The sequence below is a fragment of the Lepisosteus oculatus genome, chromosome 6 (genome assembly GCF_040954835.1).
Source record: "Lepisosteus oculatus isolate fLepOcu1 chromosome 6, fLepOcu1.hap2, whole genome shotgun sequence".
NCBI classification, from domain to species: domain Eukaryota; kingdom Metazoa; phylum Chordata; class Actinopteri; order Semionotiformes; family Lepisosteidae; genus Lepisosteus; species Lepisosteus oculatus.
In genome coordinates, this window is record NC_090701.1 from 49,539,238 (window position 1) to 49,553,356 (window position 14,119).

At 36.6% G+C, this 14,119-nt stretch overlaps 1 protein-coding gene across 10 annotated transcripts in view; it reads left to right on the plus strand.

Moving 5' to 3' along the window:
- Positions 1-13,159, plus strand: part of fam110b (family with sequence similarity 110 member B) — a 62,057-nt gene extending 48,898 nt beyond the window's left edge. For 8 of the 10 annotated variants that reach the window (XM_069191526.1, XM_069191522.1, XM_015353703.2 and 5 more), the window contains one exon: positions 10,154-13,159. In XM_069191526.1, the coding sequence (XP_069047627.1) occupies positions 10,458-11,573 (1,116 nt within the window). In that variant the 5' untranslated portion in view covers positions 10,154-10,457 and the 3' untranslated portion in view covers positions 11,574-13,159. Of the gene's footprint in view, positions 1-3,236; positions 3,309-10,153 lie in introns of all 10 variants that reach the window. The other 2 variants (XM_015353705.2, XM_015353704.2) reach the window with 2 other exon arrangements.
- The last annotated feature ends 960 nt before the right edge of the window (positions 13,160-14,119 follow it).

Genomic DNA, 14,119 nt, shown 5'->3' on the forward strand with positions numbered 1-14,119 from the left:
AGGAGGTTTCCTATGTGGTATCCACTCTGTTTATCACGCTGTGGTAAATATGAGAACTGACTCTAGTAGTGAGTCCCAAGGGACAAGACCCCATCTGTGTTTTTAACCCAGAGGGGTTCTGTGCTGTGTTCTGGATCTTACCTTGGCTTCTCATGTAGTGTTGTATGTGCAGCAGACCCTGAAAAGGATAAGGATTTTAAAAAGAAGAAACAAAAACAGTAATATGTTGTACTGTGCCTGTTTAAAATAATATTGCCAGTTCACCTTTTTACATGTACAGTAACAGGTAAGTGTGTAATGGGAAAAAGAACTGTTAAATGTTTCCAAGGTCATATTTGTCATATAAAAATACATGATTGCTTTGTTTCATGTGCAGTATCTTGTTGGTCATTTAATGTGCTATTGTTTATTTTGTATAAACATGAATACAATTATCCACCTTTATTACATGCTTTTGTTAACAAGTTTACAGCTTTGGTGTATAAGATTTTAGAAGACAAAATCAGGGCTTGCTGACCTTACAAACATCTGTTGTTCTGTCCAGAGTAAGTGTTGCGTTGTATTTTCTACAAGGCCTCAAAATTGAATAATGAAGCACAGTACATTGGACTAGTTTGAGGGCATGCAGATTGCACAGTAAATAAGTAATAAAAGTTTTATACTAGATTATTGTTTAGGATTTTTTTGTCTGTTAGACATTGCAAAGCCTGACCTTTCTGTGACGTTATGGGAAAAGTTGCAGTTTTAGAAGACATTCATGGGCATATATTTGCCGAAGCAAATAGGTACGCTGGAACTGGGCCAGTGTTACTGCCCTGGATTATAGACATAGCTGTTATTCCACTGGGGAGGAGGATAATGAACAGAGGAGGCTGGAATTCATTTAGCCTTCTTAGTCTCTGCTGAAACCATTTCCTGATTTTAACTGTGCAGCCCATAAGTCAAATTAGGGGAAATCATATCTCTGCTTTGTTTACTGCACACCAATGTGAGTTAATATACCTTATGGGAGCAGGTTACTTCTAAATTGCGTACAGTATATTCAGTAAAAGGGAATATTAACTTTCAGTTCGTTTGGTTCCATGGATTCATCTATATACTGATACAAAAACTCAATTCGACATTGAAATAGGCAGCTTCACATTGCAAAGTATTTGCAAACCATGAGGACTCATGATAACTTAATTAAAATACAAACATGAAAGAAATTGTTTAATAATGCATCTGTAGTAATGCTTACTTCAGATAATGCAAAATGCGATTGATTACAGGTTTATGAAGGTACACTATGAGTAAGGTGTGATGTTTCCTAATGGAATCTGACACTATAATTAGCAGTCACTAATTATACACAGACAACCTAAGATTTAATATCTGTCCCAAATAGACTGCTATTTCATTGCTATTTATGACCATAGAAAAAATAGTCACTGAAAAACACAAATTATAGAAATGGATAATGATGATAAAGTATCCACGGTTATTAAAACTTAGCTTACCATTTGCGTTGTATTAATAAACAATAGCACATGATAGCTTTTTATGAATAGGGTTTGAGTCCTAAAAGCCTGACGGTGATGTTTAAATATTATCTGTTATAACTGTGGAGTTTGTCAGCATTAGAATTTTTGAAAGATAATGCATTCTTATATATGATATACTGTAGGTTCTGAAATGAGAGAACAAATGTTTTATGATGTCGAAAAACAGAAATAACTCGCCAAAGAATGTTGTTCAGAAGCTCCTTAAAACCGTAAAAAACAGCAAAACATCATCACTGTTAATCACTTAAGGTTTCTTAAGTCGTTTCATAAAATCTTAAAAGTGATTGTAGCCAAACATTTAAGACTTTTGTGTAGAATATTTGTCTTTTTTTAAAAAGGTTATCTTCATTTCTTCACTGTTTAACTTTAAAAGACTGTGTGTGTTAATGTACAATGTAAGTATGCATTAAAAAGATTTGATATTAGCATTAACATTTTCTTCAGTAATGCTTTTTGATGCTAGAAAATGCATCAAATATGCATTCATTTCTACATAGAAAAATTCAAGATGTCTTCTGCTTAGTTTTAAGTTCCTGCTGATCTCCCTTAAGACAGATCTGACAAAGTCTCACAGCATCTCAAGATTGAAACCATTTCCAGTTAAGTGAGAAAAGATGGAGGTGGTGAATTCAAACAAGTTTTAGACCAGTTCAGTAACTCTTCCCACACTGCTGGTCTGTAAACATGTTTGAAATATTGCTGATTTTGAAAAACAAAGATTATTATTTCTTAAAGTTATTGGGATTTTTTTCTTAAAGGTTTGTTTTTAGTGTTAGAAATACACATTCTGAATAATTAAACTGTTTTGTTAGTGCTTCGTTTTGATAGAAAGTAATGAAACGGGTGGTGTTCTTCCTCGTATAAAAGGGAAGATATGTTGGAGCCATGTCAGCCCTGAAGACACAGCAAGCACAACATTCCCTTTGTGTTGCTAAACTGTCCTGCATTTGTCCTGCATTTACGTGCATTGTAAGTAGTGCGTAGCAAATACAAAAAGTGTTAAGAATTGGAGAAAGAAAACCCAATTTTGAAAGAACCCAAGGTTTGTGAGTGTAGGTGTAAATAAAACAGATTGTTTCACTATCCACTCAAGAAAAAATACTCTTTGAAAAGCCTCTTGACAATCCAGTAAAGGAAGCATGAAACAAAAGAATGAGGGATTTAACAACAGTGGTAATGGAGTTCCGAATAAAACGCCTGAACAATTTGTGTTAAATGCCACCATGTTGTATGTATCTTAATGAAATTTGCACACTTGAAAGCATACATTAATGTTGCCAATTAGAATGCTTACATATGCTCGTTTTCTCATGGAGAGTGTTTAAATTCCTGTGACCTTAGTCTGTGGGATCTGTCTTTTTTTTCTTTAGGAAAAAGAACTTAATGACATCCAGATGCTGCTCATACATGTAGCTTCCTCTTTTTTTTTTTCTTCCTGGACCCCCAGCTGTCTGCCCTCACCAGTCACCCTACCTTGTAAAAAAATGTTAAAGGCCCAATTACAAGGCTGCAAAACGCTGGGAAGGAAGGGGCATCTAGCTGTAGAAGCAAGGGGGTGTTGTTAACAGGCTGCAAGGGCATTTATTCTCAGTCTGCAAAACACAAAAGCAAACTGATCAAGCAAACGGTACTGAAAATCTGATGGGTACCTACTATCTACTGTTTTTCCCCTTGTCTTTGCTGAATTGAAAGCAGTTTGGGGGAAGAGGGGATGTTGAAGACAATGGCTTACAGCTGGGGAGCCCAGTTGCTCAAGCTGTGTGGGTGAGCATAATTTCATTTATTCTCAGTGCTGTGTTTTAGTGCTTTGGCCTAAATAATGTTTGATGGCACTAGCCATTTAAAAGATCATTATTCGTTTGCATCTCTAGAACCTGATTTATCACTGAAATTGAAGGAAAAAAATAAATATCTGTGCCTTCTTGGTTAAAAAGATTCCGATTGATTTTCACGTAACAACAGAAGAAAATAAATGTACACACCAAAGTAGTCCTTAAAGCAAATTAAGGGGTGTAATATTTATATATTACATATATATGTAATATTTATTTATTACATATAACACAACTATATTGTCATATAGTTCACTTTTGTGGGGGTGTCCAGGGCAGCTTTGTTTTGCAACTGTCCATGTTCAATCAGTACAACATCATTTCATCATTCTTCCTAGGCTCCTTCACTCTGATTGTTTAGACTGCTATAAATTGAATATGAATGGAATGGATAATAAAGCAACAATTTCTTACTTTAATTGACGTAATGTTTTTTTTTTCATTTTATCGTCCCAATACCTGTACGTTACAATTAAGTGCCTGGGTGTGTCTTACTCTCTTTTTTTCTGAAGTTTTTCATAGTTTTTCATTGCCTCAAATCCAAATTCCTGTATTTTTATTTTTACAATTTTTAGAATGTCGTGCTGCACCACCTGTGGAATAGAACATTTCTTACTGGGTGAATGGTGCGTGATGTCACATGATGACTAAGGAGCATTCCCTAATAAAGGTTCACTGCTATGGTGTTGAGTCTGAGTTCACAGCAGCGCCTGACATTTTTAAAGAATACCATTGATACAGTATCAGACAGACTTGTGCAAATTTACTTGATCGTTGTTCCAATAAAACGTTATGCAACATCCTGAAGAACAAGAACCTGAGAAGGTCTCAGAATAATCATCAAGGACAACATCCTGGCATAAAACATTTTTTACTGATTTGCAAAATGTTGTGGTGCATTTAAATCATGCCTTCTAAAGCGTTGGTTTTCATCCAAAAATCACTGCTCATGGACAATGAAATGGATGTCATAAATCACATGTAGATCTAAACTGCTTTGAACTCCTTATCTGTCAGATTGCATCTTTGCATTTCATCATTTCTGTAAGCTTTGCACTGCTTTGTGTCAGATGAGAATCCTCTAGACAGAGGTTTAAGAATAGATCAGAATCCCCTTTTTCTAAACAAGCAAGTTGGGGTTTCAAGACATGAAATTAGATTAGTCAAATCCCTTTGTGTTTCCTGAATTGGCCAGTTTTTTTGGAAAGAAAATGTTAATATTTCAATCAATTCCAAATATTTGAATTTCTCTTTTAACGGTGTTGTCATATTTGTGTCACAGTCTGTAGTTCAAATGATGACAGTTGAGCCGTTTGTCTCTCATGTTTTTGTTCCAGTTTTCTTTAGCTCCATTTGACTGTATCTGACTGATCTTTTTAAATGTCTCTTCCGTATTGGAAATTCCCTAGGGAGAAAGGTAGTTGTTGATTTCGTAGGCTCTTGATCATCCAGTTTGACATCTAGATATTTGTGTTGAGGCAGTGTAGAACATCCAGCTGCATCTCCAATGTCACACATCCTTGCAGTAAGCAAGTGATGGGTGCAGCTCTGTATATCAAGAGCTAGGAGCAGATACAGCAACACTTCCTGTGGTCTTCTGACAAGGGAGAATTCTACAATGTCTTAGGTTTTTGACATTTCAGTGTTGCTCCTACCTGTTACATTCTCCATTCTAAATTTCTCTTCCTTCTTTGTAAAACCTCAAGAAAAAGGAATAAATGCATCCCCAGTTTCTCAGTTTGGGTATTGTAATTGATATTGCAACATTTTATAAAATTGTCTGCGAACAATAATAATCCCTTTTTGTCTTTTTGTACTTGCGTGTATATTTTGATCACAGCATTTGGCTGTTCAGTACATTGTGGTCGCTCAGAAAACAAAGAATCAGATCAGCAGAAAGCAAAACTGTTCAAACAGTTAGATCAAACTCTCTCCTTTCCAGGGGTTTCAAATAAATACAGGCACTAATGTTGGTCCCATTAACAAGTTTCTTAATGAGGTTTAGAGTAATATATGATCAAATAAGTACAGGTGTGCAGCAGACATTTCACCCCCAGAAATGTTTTAACATGATCTGCATGCTGAGTTAAGAAGCACTATAGTCTTGTCTGCAAAACTGTTGCAGTCGATATGTTGAATTTAGTTCAATTGCACTCATTCAAATCAGCTGTGCAGGTGACAGTATGGGCTATGGCACAGCAGGTCCTCCCAAAATATAAGTCCTGCGAGAATGTTTTTTATTAGATGTGATGTGTACCATAAAATAACCACCAATGTAAATGATAGAGTAGTTTTGAAAACCTGAAAGTGAACGTGAGTGCATTGTAATTGGTTGAAATGTTGCTCTTTTTTGCAATATTTAAAAAAAACATGTTCCCTTATGTCGGTTTCATGATTTTTTTAAATTATAGTAGAAAAATCATATGTAGATCTACACTGGTCTAACACATTTAAAATATAATAAAGGCACTTATGCCTTATTGCAAGTTTTGTTACCGTGTTCTGAATTGCAGACAATAATGGCAATATGGTGCTACATACAGTACAGTACCTTGAAATTTCCTTTCTTTTGTGATGTAAATTGGAGGTTGTAAACATTACAGTGTGTACTTGGTAGTTTCATTGTGGTTTGAAATACACTCATCATTGACGACTCATTATAACCCTCAAAATGTAAAAACAGTGTTACAGTTCCCCTTAACCAACAAAATACTTGTGTACAGTTTTGGTCACCGTATTATAGAGAAGATGTTGCTGCTCTGGGATCTGTCCGTCCAGGAGCATTCTAGGATTTAAGGAAATTTCTTGCACTGACGTGCTGAAGGAACAGAACGTTTTTAGCACTGTAGGCATATTGTTGAAGCCGATTTCTTTCAAATGTCTTTCAAAAAACAGCTGGGTAAGATCTTTGGATCTGTTAGCTACTCATTACCGAGGATGCCAAGATAGATGGGCTGAATGGCCTCCTCTCATTTGTAACCTTTCTTATGTTCTTATGACTGTGTAATCCGAGTCTTGGCAGCAATATAATTGATGCAGCTCTGCTCTGCCCTTGCTGGGATTCAGTTAAGGTCGCACAAGGGCTCAGAGCATACACAGAACTGCACAGCGAACAACTCTTCCAAAAGACCTGGATCTCTGAGAGCTACATTGCCTGTTTTTCAAGGGGTTGACATCACATCCTGTAATGTGTTCAGTGCTGTGCTGCCCTGTTGCAGTTGCAAATTAGTTTGTTAATTTGTTCAACAAATCTTACAGTACTTTCAAACCTCTAGTAGTTTCTTAGTATGCATTAAAAAAAAAACATAAGAACAGTATTAATACTTAGGTCCTAACCTTTATATATCATTGAGAAGCCTTTTGCTAACCTTTTTTGCAAAGATATTAGAATGTGCTGTTGCAATGCAGCTAAATAGATATTTCTCGCTAAACTTTTGAAACCCTTACAATCTGTCTTTAGAATTGCAAAACACTAGAAACGTCACTGAACGGTGAAGGTACTGTAATTAGTTCATTTCAGATGATTTGGGTGCATCATCTGAAACTTAATTCTCTTAGATCTCAGCACTGTGTTTAATACCAAACCATGCTATTCCACTTAATCTATTAGAAAGATTGAGTGACATTTCTGGTACTGTCCTTAAATGGTCTTACTAAGGTTGGGTTTGTTAGATTCGTTGTTCAATATTGGACACACTTTATAGGTTTCCTCTTGATCAAATAGTGTATTTACATTGGTCTGAATGATCATTTCTATGCAGATGATACTTAAATTGTTGTCCAGCTAAATCTGCCTCTGAGTAAGTTTTTCAGTACACTTCTTTTACATTTCTGCTGAATTGTTGCATGACACTTTTTTTTTTCATTTTAATTGTAATGACTGAGAATGTGTTATTGGGTTCCTCATATCTGTTATGTACAACCAATGCTGTTTTGGGTTTCAATCCAAAATAAAGAATTTGAGGGTGATGTTTGATCCTTGATTGCCTTTTGATCTGTGTGGTAAGAAAAAAGAAAAAGGGTCTGTTTTTTTTCCTTCTGAGAAATATTGCTTGGCTGCTGTCCTTCTATAGGCGTAGAACTGATTTGTTCTTTGAAAACCTTGTTGTAAATTCCTATTCGCCATGGTTTCTGAAATTAGAATTACTTATTTGCAGGGTGTTCGGAATTCATCTAAAATCCTGACTAGGCCACATGCAAGTGATTACATCACTCCTATCTTGGGTTTCGAGTCCGTTTTAAAATCCTTCTGCTTGAATTAAAGGCTCTGCATAGCATTACCCCCCTGTACTTAGCCAGTAACATTATCTGGTTGCTCATCTCCACATGACCTGTGCTCAGCTGATCCTGTTTTGCTTTTGGTCTCCGGTGTTTCACGTACACTGTGGGCAACAGGGCTTTCTGTTGCTATGTCACAAATCTTTGGAATACAGTACCATCCCAGAAGAAATCAGGCACACGACCACATTGGATGCCCTTAAGTTTAGTCTAAAAATTTACTTTTTCAGAAAAACTTGTTTTGTGATTATTTTTAATATGAGTTTGTGCAATGACCTTTATTTGTATTGAAAAGTAGTTTGAGAAGACTGCTTTAATTAATCTATATAAAATAAAGTTTATTTAATACTCTAGACGTTTCACCACTGTGTCTTCAAAAGTTTCAGATTTATTTCAGCTCTGTAAATATGGCTAAATTTCTATTAGGTGTGTTCATTTTTATATTAATTTGTGGTGGCCAGGTATGTAGAACGAACCTGTTTTGAATTTCCTGCTTGTGATGAATGTTTACTTCGAGTGATAACCTCTAACCCCCACATTATGAGTGGTTTTAGGATTTTAAACTACTAGATGCCGCACTCTGTAATATTCTGTTCTCATGCATTACAGCTTACAGAACATCGTATGGAATAGTAAAAACAAAACAAGGTGGTCTTGTTTATTTCAAATATGGAAGATGAAATGCTTTAAAATGACATAATTATATGTATAGCATCTGTACTGTAGGTCAGAAGTTAAAATTTCTTCAAGAATGACTGTACATGTTCAGAAATGACTATATGTCACAACCCTTTTGGGATATTAATGTGAGCTTTTGACTGGCAGAAAAACGTAAACTTGTGTGCCGAAAATCAGGAAAGTTTATGTGGTCATATCTAAATCAGGTTGATTTCACATGAAATGATCCATAACCATTTATTCTGATCATGCAGGGTTCCAAAGTGAAAACTAATTTGTAGCCTGTTGAAAAAGGTGGCATTTGGTAATTATCAGTAACAAAATAGATGAACTATCAGTTTGAAAAAAACTTTGCAGATATGGCCCAACTTTAAATTGCAAACTGATCCATAGTTTGAAAAAATATGACAAAGCATGCTTAGAAGAATCATGTCTAATCTTTTTTTGATGCTGGAGTAATGCTTCTTTATTTCACTCAGTACTGTGTTTTAAAGAGTGGCATACATCTGAAAAACCCAGAGATTATAGTAACAGCAGTTACCTCGCATTACAGCGCATTTCTAGTGCTAAAATTGAGAGTTTTATCTTTTATTTGATCTCTTTTTGTTCTTTACTCAAGTAAACATGGACATCATTTATCTGTGGTCCCTTGCAACAGCTAGTGCCCAGTGCAGCATACAGTGTTTGTTTTAGGTATTCTTTGAGACAGCAGTTCACTGAGCTTAAACTGCGTATCGCCATGAACAGTTGAAGTCCCCTCAAGTAACTGTGATTCTAGTACTTTGCACTATCTTGAGACAGTGGAGCTTACCTTAGGTAATTTGACACTCAAGAAGACTTACATTTTGAGGTAGTGTGGATAATGCTTTGTCGTTGTACAATTTGTCAAGGACTTTACACCAACTGTGTTGTAAGTAGAATGAACTTAAAAATCCTTTATAATTATAAGTGCTGTATGCAATCTTTCGTGCCAATAACTTGATTTCCTTGTCTTGTTTGATTGTTTAAAAGTCCCCTAATTAATATTTTTCTTTTACAGTTTCTCAAATGTAAAATGACCACTTGCAGTTGCTCAGTTTGTTAAAGCTAGGCCAAAGCAGTATTTTCACTTCCAATGTACAATAAAATTACTGTAAGATGCATGAAAATGCACATTCCAGTCAATTTAAATTCCATCGTCTTGTTTTATGTATTTGTAATTCTGTAAGTTTTACAGAATTAAAGAAGTATTACTTTATTACTATATTTAAACTTTGTGTTAGCAGGTTCGGCTATATTAAGGGCAGTTACTGTGAAGGCAATAGCAATTAAATGAAAGTCAAGTGAAGGCCAAGTGTAATCTGTTCTCTCTGAATTATAGCTCCATAAAACATTTTAATAGCTCCGCCATAAAAGATGATAAGGAATTAAGATTATCAGAGTTTATTTTACTGAAAGCTTTGTATGAAGCTTAGTTTAATGGGCATTTGTTTAACTTTTATTTAGCAGATACATTTACATCCAGCATAGTTAACAACTAAAAAAAATATTGTAAAGATATAAATTAACCATGAATTACTACATGTCAAAAGTACTGTCCTTCAGTGAACAGAAAATGTTTTCATAACAGAGAAGTAGTCGTGGATTCGGCTGATTTTCAGATTTCATCCCAGAAGAAAACCACTCTCGATGTTAACCTTTATATAGCAGCTTCTAGGTGTGTTTCACACATCAGTCATAACACCACCAGCCAACTGCATTCATTTGTCTATATTCCTTCTTGTTGCTATACATGTGATGTCACTTCGCTGCTAACACATGGTTGGTTTTTCTGTGTTTCAGATAGCTGCCTGTGTTGAACACAAAGGAAGAGACAGGAATCCTACATCTTTCACTCGGCTTTAAGAAATCACCCGAGCAGATTAATACGGACTTGTGTCTGGTGCCCCTTTTTTTGTACAAAGCCTGCCTTGAAAGAGAACGCATTGGTATTTAATGAGCTGTGAGATGAGGCCTTGCTGCTAACAGTCAGTGGAGAAAGGATTCATCGTCCATTCATCGGGCTTGATGTACATGTTTCTAAGCAGTACTCTGAGGAGAGCCTACAACGGAATCCAAAACGGCTGCTGGGGAAAGACCATTAAACATGCCTACAGAAACACTACAGACAGATAGCATGGTCAAGCCTGTCGGCCAAGCAACTACATTTACTTCTGCTGTACCTCTCCGCATTCTCAACAAAGGGCCGGATTATTTCCGCAGGCAGGCAGAACCCAACCCTAAAAGACTGAGCGCGGTTGAGAGGCTGGAAGCGGACAAGGCAAAATATGTGAAAAGTCAAGAAGTGATAAATGCAAAGCAGGAGCCTGTGAAGCCAGCAGTGTTAGCCAAGCCCCCTGTATGCCCTGTCACAAAAAGGGCAGGAAGCAGCCCAGCCCTGAAAGCTTCCAACAATAACTCCAAGTCGGACAGCAGTGTGAAAAGAGAGAATCTGAACCTGGAAATCCTGAAAAATATCATCAACAGTTCAGAGGGATCTTCCTCCGGGACGGCGCATAAACATAGTGCCAGAAGCTGGGCTCCTCATAGGTCGGAATCGACAGAGCTTAACCGACGGTCGTTTGCGGAGTCGCTGAAAGTGTTCCCCACTCAAGGTCACTCAAGCCCCCAGGGAAGTAACCTAAATATCAGTAAACGCCTGTTTGAAGAGCAGTCTAGTGATTCATCACTGCATGTGTCCCATAGTTCTTCGGATATTAGAAGAATATGTAATGGCAAGCCATTCAAAGCGACACCCAGCAGTAGTTCTGCACCACCCTTGCCGCCTAAGCCCAACATCACCGCCTCCAGTACGCTTAAATCGCCGGAAAATGATGCTGGAGAGCCAGACAGTGGTGTAAGCAGGAGACCCTCTCTCCACAGATCGAAGTCTGATCTAAGTGACAGATATGCTCGCGCTAGTGCAGATGTTGAACGTTTTTTTAATTACTGTGGACTGGATCCTGAAGAACTTGAAAATTTCGGTGTGGAGAACTTCACCCGGGCAAACTCGGATATCATTTCTCTCAACTTTCGCAGCGCAAGCATGATCAGTTCAGACTGTGAGCAATCAAGACATAGCAATGACGACCTAACAGACGATGAGGACGCCAATGAACGAGTACCTTATGGCATCTCTGCAGTTGAAAGAAATGCCAGAGTCATCAAATGGCTCTATAGCATCAAGCAAGCCCGCGAATCGCAGAAAGTGTCTCACGTTTGAGAAAGGACCCAGAGGTTTTTTTTCTTTGCTTTTTGATTTTGAAAAATATAGTCTGTGAATCTTATATTGGTGGTTAAGTCTGACTTTCACAGCCTCTCAATTGCTTTGCGTTAAATGTGCAATGTCTTGAGATTCTGCATGCTTGTCGACGTGCAATGTAACTTGGCCTCCAGCTAAAGAAACAAACTTAAGTAAATCAGTATATTGAAGATGGGTGCCATTCAAGGCCCCATGTCTTAAGAGTACAGTATTTTGCTTATATCAGTCGAACATATAGGCGTCATTTCTTTTAGGTGCATTTTTTTCATGCTATGCCATTTCATGAAACATTTGACATTGACATTTAATCTTGCAGCCATATCAGTATGACTTCAAAGATGCAAAGAATTACAATCATTAGGAAAGCTTTGTAATGTGTGTGGATGCAGTCATACTGTTTGTATATAGATTCATGGGCTGTGGAAGCATGTTACAGTCCACAGTAGGTGTATTCTCAATGACATGTAGCTTTTCCATTGAGCTGTCCAGTTTTGCACTGGTAATGTGGTGCAAACAGTACATCATCTGCATTCTGTGGTTCATTTTCATCTATATCAACATATATACTGTTTATATTGACAGCTAATAGTGTGGTACAATGGAATGAAAGTTTTGTGAGTATGACCTCATAAGTTGTAGTATTTATATGTCATGTGCATTACAGTATGGCAGTCTACACTTCATTGTCAAATAGAAACGTTTATTTTTATTGTGTAAATTCTGTAAGGATATGTACATACCTTCTAAGTCATTACCAAATCTGTAAAGAGGAGTCTGTTATGCTAATAAATAGCTCTGGGTTCATTTATTCTTCTCATGGTTCTTGCATTGCAAGAGTGTTCATAAAGCCTATAAAAAGCATATGTCTCATTTCAAAGACGTTTGTGTTGACTGTTCGCAGAAAATTTGCTTAACATTTTTTTGTCGTCCGTTAATTTTGCAACACTGTAAAATAATACAAAAACATTCATTTGTTTCTATCTTTTCATACCCCTAAATTGATCTGAAAAGAGATGTTACCGCTCCACAATTTTAGTAAAACTTCAGTGAGCAAAATTACTACTCGGTTTTGTCTGTGAAATGTTGTTGGGTCAAAGTATAAGCTTGGGATATGTTACATTTATATGAGGAAAATAATGTGAATACCTAGAAGGTGGCTTAAATGGGAAATGCATTGCAGACCCAAAAGTACATGTATTGTATATGGTGAGCATAAATGTCAAAGAACATTAAACTTTGCTGTGAGAGGGTTGCTATGGGAAATTCTGGAGTTTGCGGAGGTCACATATAGGTTATGTTTCAAGTTCTATGTAACTTATGTTCTTCATGTAATTCTCTGCAGGCTGCTGAGGTTTAATATAGCGGTTGCTTCAAAATGATTTTGAAGATCAGCTCCTAATCATGGCATTAGTTCCACCCACCAGGAATTAGAAAAAGAAGTGCTGTTGTTGTTAGAAATGTTGTGTGTACTATCTATTTCTACTTTGCTTTGTTACAGTTAGAAATTGCACACTTGAATTTGAATAAATCACCTCTGAACTCTTTAATGATGTGTGGTTTACATATGTAATCTCTTCTTTTTTGTTTCCTATTCAATCTTTTTGAGACCCGGTGTGAAATATGCAAGTGTCCATTTACAACAGCGTATATGTCCAGTCGAATGCTGTAGATAGAACCTAGGTATACAAAAAATCTAATAAAACACAGACATTAAAGTTGTTCCTAAAGTATAGTACAAGTGGTCCCTGTTATGTGTAATCCTGCTATAATATGCATCATTTTGTATTTACGTTGTTGATGAATTGAGGAGCTTGACATAAAGTTCCCTGCAATTATAACATTAAGGGCTTGAGTGTTCCAAATGAATTTTCAACTTGTGTACCAGAATTCTCAGTGCAGTTCTCTTATGTTGTTATTGTGTGATGCTCTGCCCTGCCTGTTCTAGTTTAACGTACTTTAACCATAGTACTGGTGCAGTTAGTACTGTACATTAAACTAAAAAATGTTAGCAGTATCAAGCTGGCTGTTAAATTAGACATGGATGTGACTGTGCTCTCAATTTGCTACCGGTGTCTGTACATGCAGTAGTTAAAAGCTTCTGTTGAAATAAATGTAAAGCTACTTTCAAAGCATTTAGAGGTAAAAATAACATGGCAAAGGAGTGAGATAATGTAAAAAATTGAGCGATTGCTAGCGTTGCAAGATGAAAATCACAAACCTAAACCATGTAAAGGTTTGCTGAAAAGAAACCCAAGTACAAAACTAAAACACTCCAATTAGCTTAGCCCTCTTCCAGGAGAAAGTTTGTATAAAAACTTTAAATTGGAGTTGAGAGAGGTATAATAAATATCTCCACCTCTTCTTTTGGGAGAAATAAGGTTTGGCGGACTGGTGTTTTCTTGTCTTCTTATAGGGGAAAACTACGCTCTACAGTACATCGTTTCTCTTTAAGTCACTACTTTTTTAAATCCGTAATCCCAGTGTATAATGGGGACTGTCTCTACTGC